This window comes from Schistocerca nitens, chromosome 2, assembly GCF_023898315.1.
Source record: "Schistocerca nitens isolate TAMUIC-IGC-003100 chromosome 2, iqSchNite1.1, whole genome shotgun sequence".
In the NCBI taxonomy this organism is placed as follows: domain Eukaryota; kingdom Metazoa; phylum Arthropoda; class Insecta; order Orthoptera; family Acrididae; genus Schistocerca; species Schistocerca nitens.
The window spans coordinates 766,536,527-766,556,200 of record NC_064615.1 but is presented as its reverse complement, the minus strand read 5'-3'; the positions used below and the strand labels follow the sequence as shown (position 1 = coordinate 766,556,200).

Genomic DNA, 19,674 nt, shown 5'->3' with positions numbered 1-19,674 from the left:
GTGAGCTAAAACGCGTGCATTTCGGCCTCCTCTAGTAACACGGTGTTGGCTCTTCTGTCAACCCAACATTGGCAACGAGGATGGGATTCGAACCCACGCATGAATTTCGGTCTCCTCTAGTAACACGGTGTTGGTTCTTCTGCCAACCCAACGTTTACGACCAAGCAGAGATGCATATATGGACACCTGCAGATTTTTGTGATTTTGCGTTTAGCATGTGGTACCCATACACTAAATGTTTGAACCTTCCCCACTGCATGCAAATGTCATGTGATGGCGGAATGATCACAGTTCACCACATCTGCCAGTTCTCGAGTACACTGAGGTGGATTGTTGTGGATTAATGCATTTAAACAATCTTCATCAAACCACTTAAGTCTTCCTAAACATGGAGAGTCCCTTATGTCAAACAGATCCTCCTTAAATGAAGAAAACCATTTTTCTCTTCATGCTCTGTCCACTGCCATTATCCCCATACATGGTGCAAATGTTTCTGGTTGCCTCCGCTGCTGTCATCCCTCTATTGAGCTCAAACAGAAGAATATGTCATAAATCTTCAGATTTCTCCATTGGGCAATCCATTTTCTAATGTCCACAGCTCCACTCACTATCCCCAGATGACAAAATGACTGCTACTCGCTGTATAGATGACACCTTTAGTTGCAGACAGACAAAACAAAAGTCTGTTACACATTTTGATTTCAGTCAAAGCCTTCTTCAGTAAAGGAAAAATACACATACACATTCAGTCACACAAGCAAGTACGTCTCCAGTACACATGACTGCCATCTCTGGCAGCTTGGACCCGAATGCCGAAATGCAGAGCATGAGAAAACTTTCACACCACCTTCCTTGTCAGAATGACTACATTGAGAAATAAATATGTAGACATGAAGAATAAAGATGTAGAATCTTAATAATGTTTTAAGCTTTAAGAGTTTTCTCTAAAATGTTTTGGAGGCTTTACTCTCCAGCACAGCCTTGTAATCCACAGTTTAATGACTCAAATGCTTCCTCCCTTTTCCCATTTCACAATCCATTTGTAACACTTTTATTTTCTATTCAAAGCTGATAGTTTGCATGGTTTACCATTATTGAAATCTCCCTTTCTTGGAACAGGAATACATTAACAATTCCTCACTTGCTCTTCATATGTACCTCTTCGGCAACACCCTAACAGCTTCTTTCTTATATATTATTAATACACGGAATTTTTGGGTCTACATGCCTGACACATACAGGTTCCACATTTATTGCATTTGACACTCTTTTAACTTTTAAGTTTCATTTTTTTATTTTAGATCTTACATGTGCGTTACATAGAAAAATTCCAATACTGCCATTGAAACATAATATCAATAATATTTTCACTTCATAAGTTGAGGTAACCAAGATGTGTAACTTCTCAAAGAATAAACAGACATTAAGTAATGTCTTTGTGTCTGCAATATTTGTAAATTATATTTACAAGAAAAAGTTCAACATAAATGATGTCCAAATTGTACTCTTGTCTGCTGTTAAGTTTATGTTCAAAGAACTGACAATAACAACCAAAGTGAAGTTACAATTTCACATGTTCACTGTTTAGATATTAACAAAAAACCTACTTACCTCTCCTAAAAAATCATTGGCCCCATAACGAACATAGTCCCAGACAGTCACTTCTAAGATTCGAAGTTTCAAGTCAGCTCTCCGTATTGAAGAATATACAAATGTCTGGTTCCATTTTGGATCATTTGTATTGGCAAGAGTCTTCGTTCTTCTTTTAGACTTCTCACTGGTAAAACAGAAGGCAATAAGTAGTGAGTATGAAAAAATGTACGACTAGTACTGAAAGTAGAAACACTTCTGTGAAAATGCAATTAAGTGCTAAGTTCACAGTTAATGGAAATAACGTGGACAAATACTAAAAACGGATAAATATAATTAAAATTTAGATAGGTGACAACTCACCTAAAAGATGTGGCAGTGAATGATGAATAGATTATAAACATAGCAGCAGAAATCTGAAGCATTTGAATTTGCCAATTCTTCCTCCAGGAGCACTAGATGAAATCACTGCTTCATTACAGCAGCATATAGATCTTTCTTCTTCACCTAGAGCGCCAAGGAGAAGGATTAGCAAATTCAAAGGCTCTAAATTTCGGTTTCATTCAGTGTAATCTATTCATCATTTGCTGTTTAGGTAGACAGAAAACTATGACATTAGGCATCCTATCACAAACAATGAAATTTGTATAAATGTGAGTTGAAGAACAGGCAGTAATGAAACAATTTTTAATTTAAAACAATTTTAAAGCAAAGAATAATAAAATTGTTAGTTCACAATAGTACATGAGAAACTATCAACAGCAATTCAAAAGAATATCTAGAAAATGGATGTTAGCTGAAACTTAATGTACTAATATTTTTATACAGTTCTATCATTATACTCTAAACTAAGTTAATATTAAGCTTTGAAAAGGACACATCAGATGATGAATGGTACACCATCAAATATTTTGATTGGCGTGAGTACTTCACAATATAACAGATAAAAGAACGACATATGCAAACAAAAACCACACACTTAACAAATACAGTAACTAAAGGGAGGATGAGAAGAATGAAAAAGTAATAAAGAAACTTGAATTTTTATGATGATATATCCAGTTTCAGCAGAACACAAACGTAATTTAAAAAGTGTCATGGAGATTGCAAAGGTCAATTACTGAGTACTGTGGATAAGAATGTCTAGGGAAATGAGATATGTGATTAGTCCTATACATACTGTGTGGTTTTGGAGCTTTATTGGTACATAATTTATTTGGCACTTTCTCCATATAATTTTTTCTCTCTCTTTTGTCCTGGAAGAAAAGATTAGTCGTAATAAAATCCCACAGTTTAGTATTCAGTTCCTGTGTAACATTTTAGTGATGATTTTCATAATTAGAAACTTCTTAATTTAAGTGTAACTATCAATGAATTTAGGTTACCCACAATTTTTACTTTCAAATTACATCAGAAAGAAGAGACCTATTCAGTACAAATATTATGTTGTTTGGTTTTGTCAAATTCTGAGCATTTCTTAATCTCTACAGAGTCTATGATTGTAACTGTAGTTTATGTAGGTTTTGGATCTAAGGTAAAATAATACTGTGGGATGATGCAACAAATGTATGATAAATTTGTGCACGGTATCAAAAAGAAAATACAAAAATGCAGTAAATGAAGCAGGCAAAAAGGAATACAAACGTCTCAAAAATGAGATCGACAGGAAGTGCAAAATGGCTAAGCAGGGATGGCTAGAGGACAAATGTACGGATGTAGAGGCTTATCTCACAAGGGGTAAGATAAATACTGCCTACAGGAAAATTAAAGAGACCTTTGGAGAAAAGAGAACCACTTGTATGAATATCAAGAGCTCAGATGGAAACCCAGTTTTAAGCAAAGAAGGGAAAGCAGAAAGCTGGAAGGAGTATATAGAGGGTCTATACAGGGGTGATGTTCTTGAGAACAATATTATGGAAGTATAAGAGGATGTAGATGAAGATGAAATGGGAGATACGATACTGCGTGAAAAGTTCGACAGGGCACTGAAAGACCTGAGTCGAAACAAGGCCCTGGGGATAGACAACATTCCATTAGAACTACTGATAGCCTTGGGAGTGCCAGTCTGACAAAACTCTACCATCTGGTGAGCAAGATGTATGAGACAGGCAAAATAACCTCAGACTTCAAGAAGAATATAATAATTCCAATCCCAAAGAAAGCAGGTGTTGACAGATGTGAAAATTACCAAACTATCAGTTTAATAAGTCACAGCTGCAAAATACTAACGCGAATTCTTTACAGACGAATGGAAAGACTGGTAGAAACCGACCTCAGGGAAAATCAGTTTGGATTATATAGAAATGTTGGAACATGTGAGGCAATACTGACCCTACGACTTATCTTAGAAGAAAGATTAAGGAAAGGTAAACCTACATTTCTAGCATTTGTAGACTTAGAAAAAGCTTTTGACAATGTTGACTGGAATACTCTCTTTCAAATTTTTGAGTGGCAGGGGTAAAATACAGGGAGCGAAAGGCTATTTACAATTTGTACAGAAAGCAGATGGCAGTTATAAGAGTCGAAGGACATGAAAGGGAAGCAGGGGTTGGGAAGGGAGTGAGACAGGGTTGTAGTCTCTCCCCGATGCTATTCAATCTGTATATTGAGCAAGCAGTAAAGGAAACAAAAGAACAGTTCGGAGTAGGCATTAAAATACATGGAGAAGAAATAAACACTTTGAGGTTCGCCGATGACATTGTAATTCTGTCAGAGACAGCTAAGGACTTGGAAGAGCAGTTGAACGGAATGGACAGTGTATTGAAAGGAGGGTATAAGATGAACATCAACAAAAGCAAAATGAGGATAATGGAATGTAGTCGAATTAATTCGGGTGATGCTGGGGGAATTAGATTAGGAAATGAGAAACTTAAAGTAGTAAAGGAGCAAAATAACTGATGATGGTCTAAGTAGAGAGTATATAAAATGTAGACTGGCAATGGCAAGGAAAGCATTTCTGAAGAAGAGAAATTCTTTAACATCGAGTATTGATTTAAGTGTCAGGTAGTCGTTTCTGAAAGTATTTGTATGGAGTGTAGCCATGTATGGAAGTGAAACATGGATGCTACATAGTTTAGACAAGAAGAGAATAGAAGCTTTCGAAATGTGGTGCTACAGAAGAATGCTGAAGATTAGATGGGTAGATCACATAACTAATGAGGAGGTATTGAATAGAATTGGGGAGAAGAGGAATTTGTGGAACAAATTGACTAGAAGAAGGGATCGGTTGGTAGGACATATTCTGAGGCATCAAGGGATCTCAATTTAGTACTGGAGGGCAGCGTGGAGGGTAAAAATCATAGAGGGAGACCAAGAGATGAATACACTAAGCAGATTCAGAAGGATGTAGGCTGCAGTAGGCACTGGGAGATAAAGAAGTTTGTACAGGATAGAGTAGCATGGAGAGCAGCATCAAACCAGTCTCAGGACTGAAGACCACAAAAACAACAACAACATCAAAAAGAACTCCAGAACTAATTAGGCAGTTAACTTCTAGGATTACACCCATGAGCCCTGGAATGACAAATAACTTTAAAGTAGCATTATGTAAATATTCACACTTGCTGAGTTAAAAGAGAAGATTACTCTTTATGAAAAACTGAAGTTCATAAAATACAAGAAATCATACAGTTGTAATAATGAAAAGTTTCAAATAATGTCTGAGTTCAGAAAAACCATAATGAATAATTATGTGTGACATGGATTCTGTTATCATTGTTAGCTATTCTCTAACATGCCAGTAGTTTTGTATTTTATATGGTGTCAGCAAGTATGCAACATTTACAAAATACTGTCCTGAATATGCAATATAATGACTGAGTCAAACTAGTTGATAATGAAGCTCATACTATTGTTATGCACAATCATGATTCTTTTATAAGACCATACCTGTCTCTATAAACTTTCATGGAGGAAGTCTTGACCAACACATTTCATAAGTACACAAGTGAGAAAAATACATGATACAAAAAACAAAGTTTCTTTGGGGAAAATCTAAGACTTTTCCTTGCAAGATTACAAGGAAGATGGAATAATGGATAAAGTAACTGTTTACTTACACAAAAGCCACAGTGCTTGTGCTGTCATCTGAACATAAGACATTCTGTCATAATGATATTGTTGGAGAGGCTTTTTACAACAATATTTGAAAGTTTGCAAGACATTTTCTGCTAATTAAAGGGACCACCTGTGCCTCATTACTTTTCTTATTTTTTTAACCTGATTTATTGATAAACTTTACTTTTTAATTGAGATGTCTACTTTTCACAGTATCCCTGCACCTTGCATTTACTATCTACCATGGTCATGTATTTTCTTCCTCCCTTCTCTCACGTGTTTGTTAGATTTTGTTTAGTTTCTGTCACATGTGGACATTATTCTCTCCATTTTGTATCGTTGTGGTTTATGCATTTCCTTTGACTACATTCTACCTTTAGTAATGCTTATAAAATAATGGTATTAAAAAGATAGTGATTTTGAATGCATTACTAAAGTTGAACTTTTTGTTAATGGTTCAGATGACACACAGTTAATGTCAAACATGCTGGCTGCTTTGAAGAATGGCTTCTTTTGGGTTAGAATAAAGATGGAAGTACAGTGAGAATTTCACATATCATCATCATTTAGGGCATAAGAGATGAAGCAGTAATTCAGTTGGAGTAGAGTTGGTAAAGTACTGGCTATGGTCTAATTTAAGGAATAATCTAAGAATTTACCTAATATGATATTAGGAAAGACCTTGCTGTCTTTCCTAAGTTGGAGGAATAGGAAAGAGTAGAAAGTGTATTGAGCTAAATTTGGCTAGAGGCTGCTGTATATTGTCTGTGGGCTCCTGAAAATGCAGAATCAACAGCAACAGGCAGATGAAAATAATAAGGAAGATGTTATGGTGCTGGGCGAACGTGAGAATTAAATGAGTAATATGCACACACCAACAGTCATTAACGAAGAAAATACTCATATTCAGTACTGCAAATGTATATAGACCAAGTGCCTTTTAATCTTCTTGTAAAGCAAGTGATCTTTAAGAACATATATGGTTTATCCTTTTTGTCTGTGGAACTATGTTTTTAAATCACTGTGTTGTCAAAAATTAGTTCAGTACTGATGGATATCATCAAATACACTCTCTTGGCTGCTCTGTAATGTTATGACAGCTGTCCCAGTGTTTATGCAGAGTTAGTGTGATCTTGTGGACAATGGTGCACATGCAACATAAATTAAGTAGTGTCATTCCACTGGGCAATAGGACAAATGAAAGTTCTCAAAAATGAGCTCACACTTGTTGCAACCAAGGATTTCTGTTGGACACACTGTGGCATAATGTACCAATAAGTTGCATTCTACCATGAACATGTGGAAACCATAGCTCTGCTAGGGACTTGAGTTATTGACAGTTGGTGCCACTGTTGGGCATGGTAGTGCACACTGCAACGAAATAGTAGTAATGATTATCAGTAGCATCCTGATTCTTGTTGTGGGATGGTTAAAAATGAGCACTCTCATTCTGTCTCCTGCCAAGTGCAAAATGTGTACTGTGATACGCTACCTAAACACCAAGGGCCTGAGTACTGTCGCAATTCACCATGAAATTGTCAATGTATGGGGAGGATGTTATATGACGACTACATGTGACAAAATGGGTACGGGATTTCACTTTCAGAAGAACAGAAATTCCGATGAAGAGAGAAGTGGATGCCCATCCGTTGTGACAAATAAACTGGTTCAAAAACTTGGAAGAGCATATTCATTCTTAATACTGTGTGACTACTGATGACCTGTGTCCTGAAGTTACTCAAACCACTGTTTATGAAATCGTGAGTGATTGACTAGGATACAGCGAAGTGTGTTCGCAATGGGCTCCAAAGAAGCTTTCTGCAGAACACAATCATTTTGTGAGTGATGGAAAGACTTTTCTTGACTCCACAGTGATGGGGGATGAAACAAGGGTTTACTTCTGTACCCTAGAGAACAAGGGACAATTGGTGCAGTTGTGCCTCACTCATTCTCTTTCAATAACATAAAATTTAGAACTCAGTAATGAGCTCGTGGTTTAAGGAGTTAGCAGGAGAATTTATGGTGTAGTTATCAGAAAACTCATTCCACGGTTGACAAAATTCATTGAAGTAAAAGTTGATATGTGGAAAATGGTATAATATCAATGCTACTGTTCCTGTATGTTTCACTGAATAATAGGCGTTTGTATTTGTGTAAAAAATCCTGTAACATTATTTTCTGGATATCCCTCATACAACATCACAGTCAAGCCACAGAATCATGCATTAGTAGGAGGAAGAGCAGCTGGAAATGTGGGGCAATAAATTGCAGTTAGTGATATCCACAATCCAGACTTGGCGTACTTCCCTCTAGCCTCTAATAACACATTCTGTAACTTTAACTTATCAGTGAATATGGCTCTAAACCAAGGATGGCCAATGATTCTGCACATGTGCGGAGCTCTTGCATGTGTGTAGATCTCTGTCACCCCAGTGCACATTTCCCTCTCTTCACTCCACACTGTCTGAATGGGTAGATGAGGAGAGTGGGGGAAACTAGGGCACATTGCTTGGCAATGTAGCTGTGCAGGAACATTGAAAGACTTGTGTGTGACTTGATTTCATATTTCATGTTTCTCAGTAACACAGATCACAAACAAAACTTATTTTCATTATTATTTAATTATTTTTTGTGCACTGAAGACACAATAAAAATTTATATCTGCTACAAATTGTTAGCATACATACAGATGCAGACAACTTCACAGATTTTGTCACTTAGGTTGCCGTGTAATCACAACTTATTTAGTCTCGTAATCCAACAAAGGCTTTCATGCATGTATGGTGATTGAAATATCGTATCACTTTTGCAACCTTATTATCAAGACATGGACACTCTTACTGAAGAAAACAACATCGGAGTCTTGGTTAGTTTTAACATAAAAATATTTGTCTTTCAAACAGGAATTACATTTGAGATCGACCAGTTCCATCTGAATATTCACACAGATGCTCTCAATTGAAGCTTTCTTCAGTGCCAGTGAACTGAGGAAAGAGGACCAGATTTTTTTGTCAGAAGTTGTCTCTTTCACAATTTGATTTTCTTTTTAAATGTATCCCCATCAAATGTTAATTTAGTTGTTTCTCACCTTCCAGTGTATTATTGTAAGAAGTATATGGTAAAGTCCACTTAAATGTGAGCTCTGCAATCTATTCTAGGCATTCTAATTTTCAATGATGATTTCCTTTTACCTTAAAAAATTGCACAATAAAGTTCTTTACTCAAAAACTCATTCCAAGCATGCACATTGTCTTACTCAATTGTACTTTGCAGTAATATAGGGGCCTTTGTTCAACTACTTAAATAACTGCTGCTACAGACTGTATAATAATGCATGCAACTTCAGAAAAATTGCTATTCATACCACTAATTTTTTTACATGCTCCCTGACTGCAAATTTAGCATAAAGCGCTTCTCGATGTACAAAACAATTAATCCTGTACAAAACACCTGTCAATAACTGCAATTTTTTGCTCTTTCATTGTCAATGTAATCTTTAGTTTCTTTCTGCATGGTGGTTCAACGCTGCTCCAAATATGTGGTACCTATCAGTTATACAACTGCATAATAGATACTGCAAACTCTCGTCCTTCTTTTCTAAATCTTCACATGCAAACTGCCACTGGACATGTGAATTTCTCTTGTGCCATGAACAAATAACAAAGGATACACCACCCTAACACCATGATTATAGTGAACTGAAGAAACTCTTGCCAACAAAAAATGTCGCACCAGATGCTGTACAGTTTTGCAAGCTGTGATGAACCCTGCTTGAAAGTATTATATTTTGATTACTCTTCAGCCAAGAGAGCTTTCAAAGGTCAACAGCTTATGATGCAACTTATGTTAAGTAGATGTATTATAATGTGATAACTGCTACTGCCAGCTTATGTAGACACTAATACCTCATTGTATTCTAGGTGTCAAGGAGATGAATGGCCTCAATTTTATAATGTTAAGACTTCCTGCACATACTATAAAGTAAAGATCTACAGTTTTTTCAACGTCATTTAAATTTTATAAATCAGCAGTCTCCAACAATATCTTGATTGTGCTGTGGCATTACCCTAATACTGTGACTGCATTTCATCACCAATTTCATCACCAAATATTAAGAAAAAGCTTAATTTTTGGCCGGGTGTGAGAGAGGGTGCAAATTCAAGTGTGAAAGGAAAAGAGTGGTTTCAATTTTAACTATGACAATTCGTTTTTTATCAATGTTTGAATTTTATGTATTCTAGTAACATTTGTTTCCAAATATTTATTAGGGTCACTATTAATCACATTGTTGAGTGTCTTGTAATTCATTGACATATTGATCATAATTTTCATTAACTTTCTGGGCAGTTTAAAACTTGTTTTTGCTCAAAACAGATATCTGTGTAATTCTAACGAATATATGATGCCAGACATGTAGTGCTTCATAATGTTTCACACTACCCACAGTTGAATCGGATGAGACTTACACAGTTCAAAGAGACAGATATCAATCAGTCTTCCTTGAAGTTGACTGAATTATTTTAACAGAGTTATCACAGTAAGAGAAAATAAAAACACTGTGTAAAGTTGTTAGAAAATATCTGTAATGCCTGATAATGAACATTCTAAAGTTTGCTTTCCATTTACAAAGTGCAATAATGGGAGAAAATGATTTTAACTTACCTCCTGTCAGGTAGCAAAAAGAGCTTTGCATACGGGTTTCTTGGTTGTCCATTACTCCGTGGTGTAAGGCCAGCTGCACAGACAACTGTCACCACTAACTGCAGTGCCCCAGAGTCGAACCACAGTTTTACCTATGATTATTTTCAATTTACTACTGAGACTTATCATGCAATTCAGATCTTAATTTCTTCTCAATATACAAAAATATTTTAGTTTGTTGCACATAAACTTTTAGATCACACAATAACTGTTACTGTCATTATTGATTAGTGTACACACATAAATGTACAGCACAGTGAAGAAGACAAATGGCAGGAGACTCACAATTAGAAAAGCAAGAGTTTTTTTTCAAAAGTAGCAAATTTTCTCCTATATGGTGTCTCATTAATTTGTAGAAGCATAATCATCTAGAATGGAATAAATTATAGTTAACGAGAAAGATCACTAAACACCAAATGTAGTAGAAAAGACAAGTAATTACTTGGCTGCCATCCTTTCTATTTCACGTATACGAAACTTTTTCATGCACATATTTTGCAAAAATTTTCAGGCTCTTTACATATGAACTAGGATAAGGTGTATGCTTCTGACAAATGACAGACTGCTTCTCATATATGACAGTTAGTTTTACTATTGAACAAGTTCATCATAGGTGCATCTCAGTGGTTAAGTGTATTGTGACGTCTTCCACATTTCTAACTTCTCCTTTTCATGATGAGATCTATGGAATATTGTATAGGAATGAATATTTCATTTACAATTATGAATTATTGCCAGATATTTGGAGATTTGGCAACAAGTCAGAATAAAAATTGAGTTAAAATATTGCTTCACACTGATTATAGTAAAAGTGTGGCATTCTGGCAACCATAAGGAGTAAATTGGCCACTATCTCATTTGCAATATTACAAAATGCTATGAAATAAGATTCATAATCAACTATTTCACAAAATCTTTGTAATTGGTCTTGTACAACATCTCTGAGTGAATATCCAGATCACACTTAATCAGCTTTCTTCAAGTTTATTATTTCTCATGTCTTTAATATTGGCTCAACAATGCATTATATTTGTGTGATAATTAGCTCATACATAGGAAAATAGATAAATGTATTTATTTATATTTGCTCATCCAAGTATCATCTCACAATGATATAGGACATGTCAATGTAATCGAGAGGCCAAAAAATACAACACACAACATCCTTTATGAGGATAGAATAGGTAGCCTACAAGGACTGTCCTCTCCAATAAATGTATGGTGAATTTGTGAAGTCCATAACTAGTATATTCACTGTACATCTCAACTTACATCCAAATATTGCAAAAGAAGACTACTTAAAACTACATTGAGTGGCTTATCTACCACAAATATGCTCCAGTCTACTTCAATTATTCATACTGCCATTCACTGTCAGTACTGTAATGAAAGATTAGGCTTCTAGCTACAACAAAATAAAATTTTGTGTAGTCAAACAATGGAGAAGCTGGGATGGAATAACAACATACAAAATGAATAGATTGTTTGTAACTACACATAGAAGGCACTGACTGGCACATAAGCAAACTGAAAGAAAACTGTTAGATATTATAAACTATTGGATGAAGTCCTTCTTCAGAAGCAGAAAACAAAAACACATACACACACACACACACACACACACACACACACATACGTACATGGCCACTGTCGTCTTCATGCATAGAAGCTGTAAAATGACAGTGATTATGTGTGTGTGTATGTCATGCATGTATGGATGTGCATGTGCGTTTTTCTACTTTTTTCTATTCTGTGTGTGCATTTTTCTACATTGTCAAATAAGTTATAATGTCTATTAGTCTTATGTCATAGCACCTGTTTACTGCTTAACTTTTCATACTGAAATGTGATGTAGTTTGATTTGCAATTACATCAATGAGACAAAGATCTTGCACTACTGGCAAATGGAAACTGAATATCCTAAGCAATGATCTCATATGAATGAAACATTATTCATATGTTACACTGTATGAATAACATGTACAGTCACAACAACAGGAGCATACATTAATTTTAGTATTTAATATAATATCCCTTAGTTACAAAGAAGTCCTGTCATTGTGCATAAAGATGGTGACAGATGTGTCTCATGTCATCTAAGGAAACAGTGTTCTAAGGAACTGTGAGTTGTTGTTGCAAGTGGTAATAGAACTTTACCATGTTACCATAGCTTATACGTACTAAAAGAAGAACAAATCCAGCTACTATGTGAACTGGGATATTTGACAGATGTTTTGGATGGTATGTTGGTTTATGTGAGGAATGTGTGTATGAGTATGGTCTTGCTGGAAGGGCACGTCAAACTGATATTGTGAACATGGTAACAGAATGGGCTAGATGATATTCTGAAAGTGCTCTGCCCTTTTCAGTGTTCCCTCAATAAAAAGCAGAAATGTAGAGCAATCATTATGCCCAAAGTTGATCCTGTACATAACTACTCAAAATATCCAATAGCTGCCACTCTCTTGGTTGAGTCCGGACTCACAAACTACCATGACTGATACCAAAACAGAGTCTGCTGCTATCACTAAATGTAATTTTGTTCCATTCAGCTCTATATTTCAGGGGTAGACTAAGCCTGCCAGAGGCCCATGGCAGCGAAACTAAATGAAGCTTCTCGACTGCTTAGAAATTGATGTATTTTTAGAGTAAATTTTGGATTTAATGGCTGGCAAAGAATCAATCATTTATAATGTATGTACCCTACACTCTAATAACTGCAATATACATACTTAAATATATAGATGAGAAACTTAGAATAGCATTTAGCACTTAACACAGCAACCATAAGATAGAATGCAAAGAAATAATAAAGCATAGTATAAGAAATTTACTTTTTATTTCATGTGTCTGGAAACAAAGCTTGACTAGTTATAACACAAGCTAGTTTTGTAACATTAGTATGAGGTAGTGGTTATTACTGATATCATTATAGCACTTACAGCACCTTCTCAAGCCTTCATATTACTAAAATTCTCATTAATGTCAATGAAATATTTTTCATTTGAAACTTTTCTTTCAACTGACAAAATGGACAAAGTGTCTAGTCATCGTTCCTGGCTCATTGTAAAGTGAAGATAATTTCTTATTAGTTTCCGTTTAGAGAAACTTCTCTCACATGTTTTGAGTGAGACACAAATGGTCAAGATGTATTGGATTAATAAGCAATGCACACATTTGATTATAAATTGCAGAATTTCTTAGGATGTTTATCTAGCAGCAACATACACAGTCCTATCAGTTGTACATAAATACCTACAATACTTTTTTATTTCATGTATCAACTGCTCCTTATCAAACTAGTCATAAATTTCTACCAGAGTCTCCAGTGCTATAGTCAAAGAATCATCAGAAGCTTCAAGCATAAATTTTGTTTCAAGAATTTGTAAAATTTTGGTGATTTTCGTCTTGGCCATGTATCACTGTGACAGTTCTTATAAAATCAGTCTAGGCATTCAGACACTGATTGACAATCTTCTTCTTGACTTGATAATCCAGTGTCATGTGCTAGTTCACCCAGAATTGTTTTATTTATCCTTCTTCTCCCACACTGATCAAAGATAATGTACATATTAATGCATTTTAGGCCTAAGTAGCAGAATCATCCATAATGGCAGTTCATTCAAACACTGAAAAGTCATTCAGGGCTTTTAATCTGGTGAATCCTTTGTCAAAACTCATTTTTTGAAACTAGACATTGTTGGACTAAGAAGAAGAAGAATAAGAAGTTGAAATCATCTCGATGGAGACTTGCTGGGAATTCAAACAAGTGAAACAATGTATAAGTTATCATTAACAAATCATAGTCATTAGCACGGAATACAAAATTTTCAGAAATATGGCAAACAAATTATTGTTGACTTGGATAACAGTAAACCAAATGGATAGTTCACAAAATTAAAATTTGAACTGAACAGGTGTGCAGTAAATAATTGCATAGCTCACAAAATTAAATAAGTTTTAATTGCAGACAGATGTCTCATCAGTTAGTTGTAGAGGCGTGTAACACTAATTTATTCATTCTCAGTTCATCAAAACTACAAGAGAGTTTTGAAAGAAATCACAAATGTCATTTTCAGTTCATTCCTAAGTGACAGGTTACTTGAAAAACAGATTATCAGTGGGCTGCAAATTAAAGGAATATGTTATAAAGCAATCATTCATTTTTAACAAAGAAATTCTTTTCCCATTTTTGGAAGACTGTGTTTTATAAATGAAACTAATGAATTGTAATTTGCTACTCAATTATTTCAGGATTACAAAGAGTAAGAATTAATTCTGAGATGATACCTGCAATCTGCCACCAACATTTGGATTCACAGTAGTCATTCCAAGGCGAGGTGGGCGAGAAGATCGAGAGGGCATATGTAGCTCAGGTGAGCCAGGAGATGTCACAAGAACACTAGGCTTGTCTCGTCGGCTGTCATACAAATCTGGAACACATTATTCATAGCTGCTTTGTATGTTAAAGACTAGTGAACAAAAATATTTTTAACTTCAAACTATAGTCATCAAATGATGACTGTTTCAAAGCATTTTATGTTTAACCATGGCTGAAAGCAAAATGTATAGTCCTTTCTTTTAACATCTGAGTTCTGCAACAAGCTACATCATACTTATGCTAGAAATATCATGTCTTTTTCAGCGCCTTTCCATGTACAGTATCAATTGCTATCCCTGCTTATTACGTCCATAAAAATCAAAAGTAATTGTATTCACTTAGAAGACAGGTCAATAAAACAAAAATAAGTGATAACAATGACTGACACAAAATATAACAGCAATTATTATTAAGTAAGTTCTTTGGACATTGAGAAGTTAGGACGAGGCTTCAAAAAAGAGAAACATTGTTTCTGAAAAATTTAGCAAATTGTTGGACCTTTTCTGGTTATCAAGAAAAGGCAAAAAAATATATCATCATTTATTTTTCTGTATTATAATAGTGTAAAATGTGTAAGTGTAACTGCAATCCCTGTACAGGTTATATAAGTTGACCATTAGTGTGGTGGACGTTGTGAACAGCAAGGGGCAAGCATTGCCCCACATTAGGACTGTCAAGGGGAGAGGTGCAATGACTGGAAGGCAGCATCAGCTGTTTCTTCAGTGCTGGCCCCATTACCTTTAACATTGTGTACAATAATACTAGGAGCAGGTTAACACTGCTAACACCCAAAGACAAATGAATATCTTTCAACCAACGCAAATTTCCTCCAGTTCTGGCAGCACCAATAAAATTGTCAAGTTATTGTGGGCAAGCTGTAAATTCACATATATCACATGCTAGATGTGAAACAACAATAAGGTAGTTCAGAATTCTTTGGTATAGGTGTTTTAGTTATGTACTGAAATGAATATTATGTAAATAAGAATATTTTAGTTTTGTTAAAAATAAGTAACATGAGCAGCATAGTGTACTCAAAGTTTCAACTCTATATTGGCTTAGTGTGTATAATCACTGGTCTCTCTAGTATAAAAAAAATATATATCTATCAAAAATGTAACACAAAAAATATTAACTACAGGGTCCTCCAGTAAAAAAAAAAATCTAGAAATGTCACCACCACATAAGGATGCACATTGCAATAGATTAGACTTCTTCCTGAGTTGATCAGAATGTATTCACTCTACCTTTCCATATAGAGTGCATCACATAACAAACTGAAATATGATCTCAACAGTCTTTTTATATGCTGCTAAAGTCATAAGATCCTATTATAGGTAATTATGAAGACCATAATGTTACCAAAAACTACATGACTGGTCACTAGTTACACTACTGGCCATTAAAATTGCTACACCACGAAGATGACGTGCTACAGACGCGAAATTTAACTGACAGGAAGAAGATGCTGTGATATGCAAATGATTAGCTTTTCAGAGTATTCACACAAGGTTGGCGCCGGTGGCGACACCTACAACATGCTCATATGAGGAAAGTTTCCAACCGAGTTCTCACACACAAACAGCAGTTGACTGGCATTGCCTGGTGAAATGTTGTTGTGATGCCTTGTGTAAGGAGGAGAAACGCATACCATCACGTTTCCGACTTTGATAAACGTCGGATTGTAGCCTATTGCGATTGCAGTTTATTGTATCGCGACATTGCTGCTCGCGTTGGTCGAGATCCAATGACTGTTAGCAGAATATGGAATCGGTGGGTTCAGGAGGGTAATACGTAACACTGTGCTGAATCCCAACGGCCTCGTATCACTAGCAGTCGAGATGACAGACATCTTACCGGCATGGCTGTAATGGATCGTGCAGCCACGTCTCGATCCCTGAGTCATCAGATGGGGACGTTTGCAAGACAACAACCATCTGCACAAACAGTTCAACGATGTTTGCAGCAGCATGGACTATCAGCTCGGAGATCATGGCGGCGGTTACCCTTGACGCTGCATCACAGACAGGAGCGCCTGCGATGGTGTACTCAGTGATGAACCTGGGTACACGAATGGCAAAACGTCATTTTTTTTTATGAATCCAGGTTCTGTTTACAGCATCATGATGGTCACATCCGTGTTTGGCGACATCGCTGTGAACGCACATTGGAAGCATGTATTCATCATTGCCATACTGGCGTATCACCCGGAGTGATGGTATGGGGTGCCACTGGTTACACGTCTCCGTCACCTCTTGTTCGTATTGATGGCTCTGTGAATAGTGGACGTTACATTTCAGATGTGTTACAACTCATGGCTCTACCCTTCATTCGATCCCTACATTTCAGCAGAATACTGCACGACCGCATGTTGCAGGTCCTGTACGGGCCTTTCTGGATACAGAAGATGTTCGACTGCTGCCCTGGCCAGCACATTCTCCAGATCTCTCACCAATTGAAAATGTCTGGTCAATGGTGGCTGGGCAACTGGCTCATCACAATACGCCAGTCACTGCTCTTGATGAACTGTGGTATCATGTTGAAGCTGCATGGGCAGCTGTACCTGTACACGCCATCCAAGCACTGTTTGACTCAATGTCCAGGCGTATCAAGGCCGTTATTACGGCCAGAGGTGGGTGTTCTGGGTACTGATTTCTCAGGATCTATGCACCCAAATTGCGTGAAAATGTAATCACATGTCAGTTCTAGTATAATATATTTGTCCAATGAATACCCATTTATCATCTGCATTTCTTCTTGGTTAGCAATTTTATTGGCCAGTAGTGTTGTATGGGTGGAAATATTTAAGTGATTATGATTTCATCTGTGCAATACTTTCAGTACTGCAAACATTGTTATGATTGCGTGGTTCAGGCAAGGGAAGTGGTAATACCTTCAAAAATAGGAATTACTACGTAAGAAATAGGAAATTAGAGCAATAATGAGTCACCAAATGCTACAATGAGAATTTTTCAGGTGTTTTAATAGGAGAAAACAGACCAAATAATTACATGAGAGTTATGTAATACCTTGACATAATTAGTCACATAAGGTTGACAGGAATGACAGCACTGAATGACGAAAGGTAACTCCTCAGTCTCAATATCAAAGTTACATGTCCTCAGCAATTTTATATGCTATTATCAGTATTATTCATCTGTTTCCTTTAAGATATTCTGAAATTAAGTCCCATGAAAAATTATATCCCACCTACATTACTGTAATATGGGAATCATTCATCTTGCTGGTGTTTCAAAGAGAGTATATACCGATAAACTCTGTTAATTTTGGCTAAGATTTTGTTCATATTACTAAAATGTAATGGAAATGTATAAATTGTTGTATGCTTTACTGCACAAAAAAAATGTTAGAATCAGTTATAATAAACTATTTAAGTGACTAACAATTTTTAATGCAAATAATCACTTACAAGTGATTGTTTTTCATATTGTTGTTAAAAATCTTTTCTCACTATTCCACTCTTTCTCTAAAATTGCAATTGAATGTTGGTGGAAAAAACATCATTTTCCTGCCAGGTTTTAACAATGATTTACTTTTTCCTACTTTTTAATAATTTGTATAAAGTGTGTATGATGTTAAGTTTAGTAACTAGCTAAAAAGCATATGTGACAATTTACCATATCTGTGACAAGAGCTCTGAATCACTCATTGCTAACAAGGTAGTAATATCTGTCGTGCCGACATTGCAGATAAAAGAACCTACTAGTTAGGCACGTGGCATAACATACCAGTCTGGCAAAAAGAGGTATCACCCAATGTCTACCTACCTGATAATTGATGGTCACAATACTTGAAACCATTCTTTAGTTAAATTCTCTAGAGTCAAAAACTGTTTGGAGGTTTTCTTATTGTTTATGTGTGTAAGCTGATATGGATGGATGATGTACATCTTCAAAGTGTGACAGCAACTCCAGTATTGCCAAGAGTTGTGGTATCTGCTAGGCACTGAGTCATACCATACTTCAGCATCCCTGCTCAGGAACCAGAGTGTGTCATGACAATGCTGCTAATGTCAGTTATTTGTTAAATACATTAGCATTCAAATGTTGTAACTCAAGCTGTCAATTTGACATTTACTTTGATACTGAGTGATTATTGTTAATTTCGTTCTAAAGAAATGTCAGTATGAAGAGCACTGTATTTGAGAGCAAGAACAGACATCACATTAGTTGAAGAAGTGGTGCCTTTCTTTTTGCAGTCGGGATATTATGCTGAATTCCTGATTTCCAGAATTTATAGTCAAAGCTGAAGGCAAAATCTGAGCTTTATCCATTGTCAAGCATAAATATGAGCTTAAGTCACACGAAGCAATTACCGTTCAAGAAAAATACCAAACCTCTACAAAAGCTACACACTGACTTAGGGTACATCACATTCTGGCATCCTAATGAAAGAACCCGTAAGAAATACTGCTGGAACTGTATTAAACTGGCAAATAATAATAATAATAATAACCTGAAAATAGAATAATTAATGATGATTACTTATGCTTACTAATGGCAGCACAATTCACTGAGTGCAGTAACCTGGTTTTCTATCATTGTCACAATACTATGAGACACATAACCAACTCCAATGAGTTTTGTTGAAGCCAATTTTTTGTTTGTGTTTTGGAGTGCTTAAGGTGCAGTTTATCTATAGAATATTATTTCCTTAAGAAATGACTGTTTCCACAGTGAGGGGCTTTTCTCTTCCTTCCTTTTAAAAAAAAAATAAAATAAAAAAAAAGAAGACAGAGAGAGAGAGAGAGAGAGAGAGAGAGAGAGAGAGAGAGAAGACTATTTCAAGTGAAATAATATTATCAGTAAGGACTCAAAAGATGGAGGAAACGTTTACAGCTAACTCTGAGATAAATGCTACGTTGGGGCAATTGATAGAAAAAAAAATACTAATTTAAAAGCAGACTTGAAGTTACAAGGGGATAC

At 35.8% G+C, this 19,674-nt stretch overlaps 1 protein-coding gene across 1 annotated transcript in view; it reads right to left on the bottom strand.

Annotated features, from left to right (window-relative positions):
• LOC126237003 (regulating synaptic membrane exocytosis protein 2) overlaps positions 1-19,674 on the bottom strand; it is a 1,236,422-nt gene that overhangs the window by 685,872 nt on the left and 530,876 nt on the right. The window contains exons 9-11 of the mRNA XM_049946727.1: positions 14,638-14,780; positions 10,309-10,439; positions 1,612-1,777 (exon numbers count right to left, since the gene is read on the bottom strand). Coding sequence (XP_049802684.1) covers positions 1,612-1,777; positions 10,309-10,439; positions 14,638-14,780 — 440 coding nt within the window. The remainder of the gene's footprint in view (positions 1-1,611; positions 1,778-10,308; positions 10,440-14,637; positions 14,781-19,674) is intronic.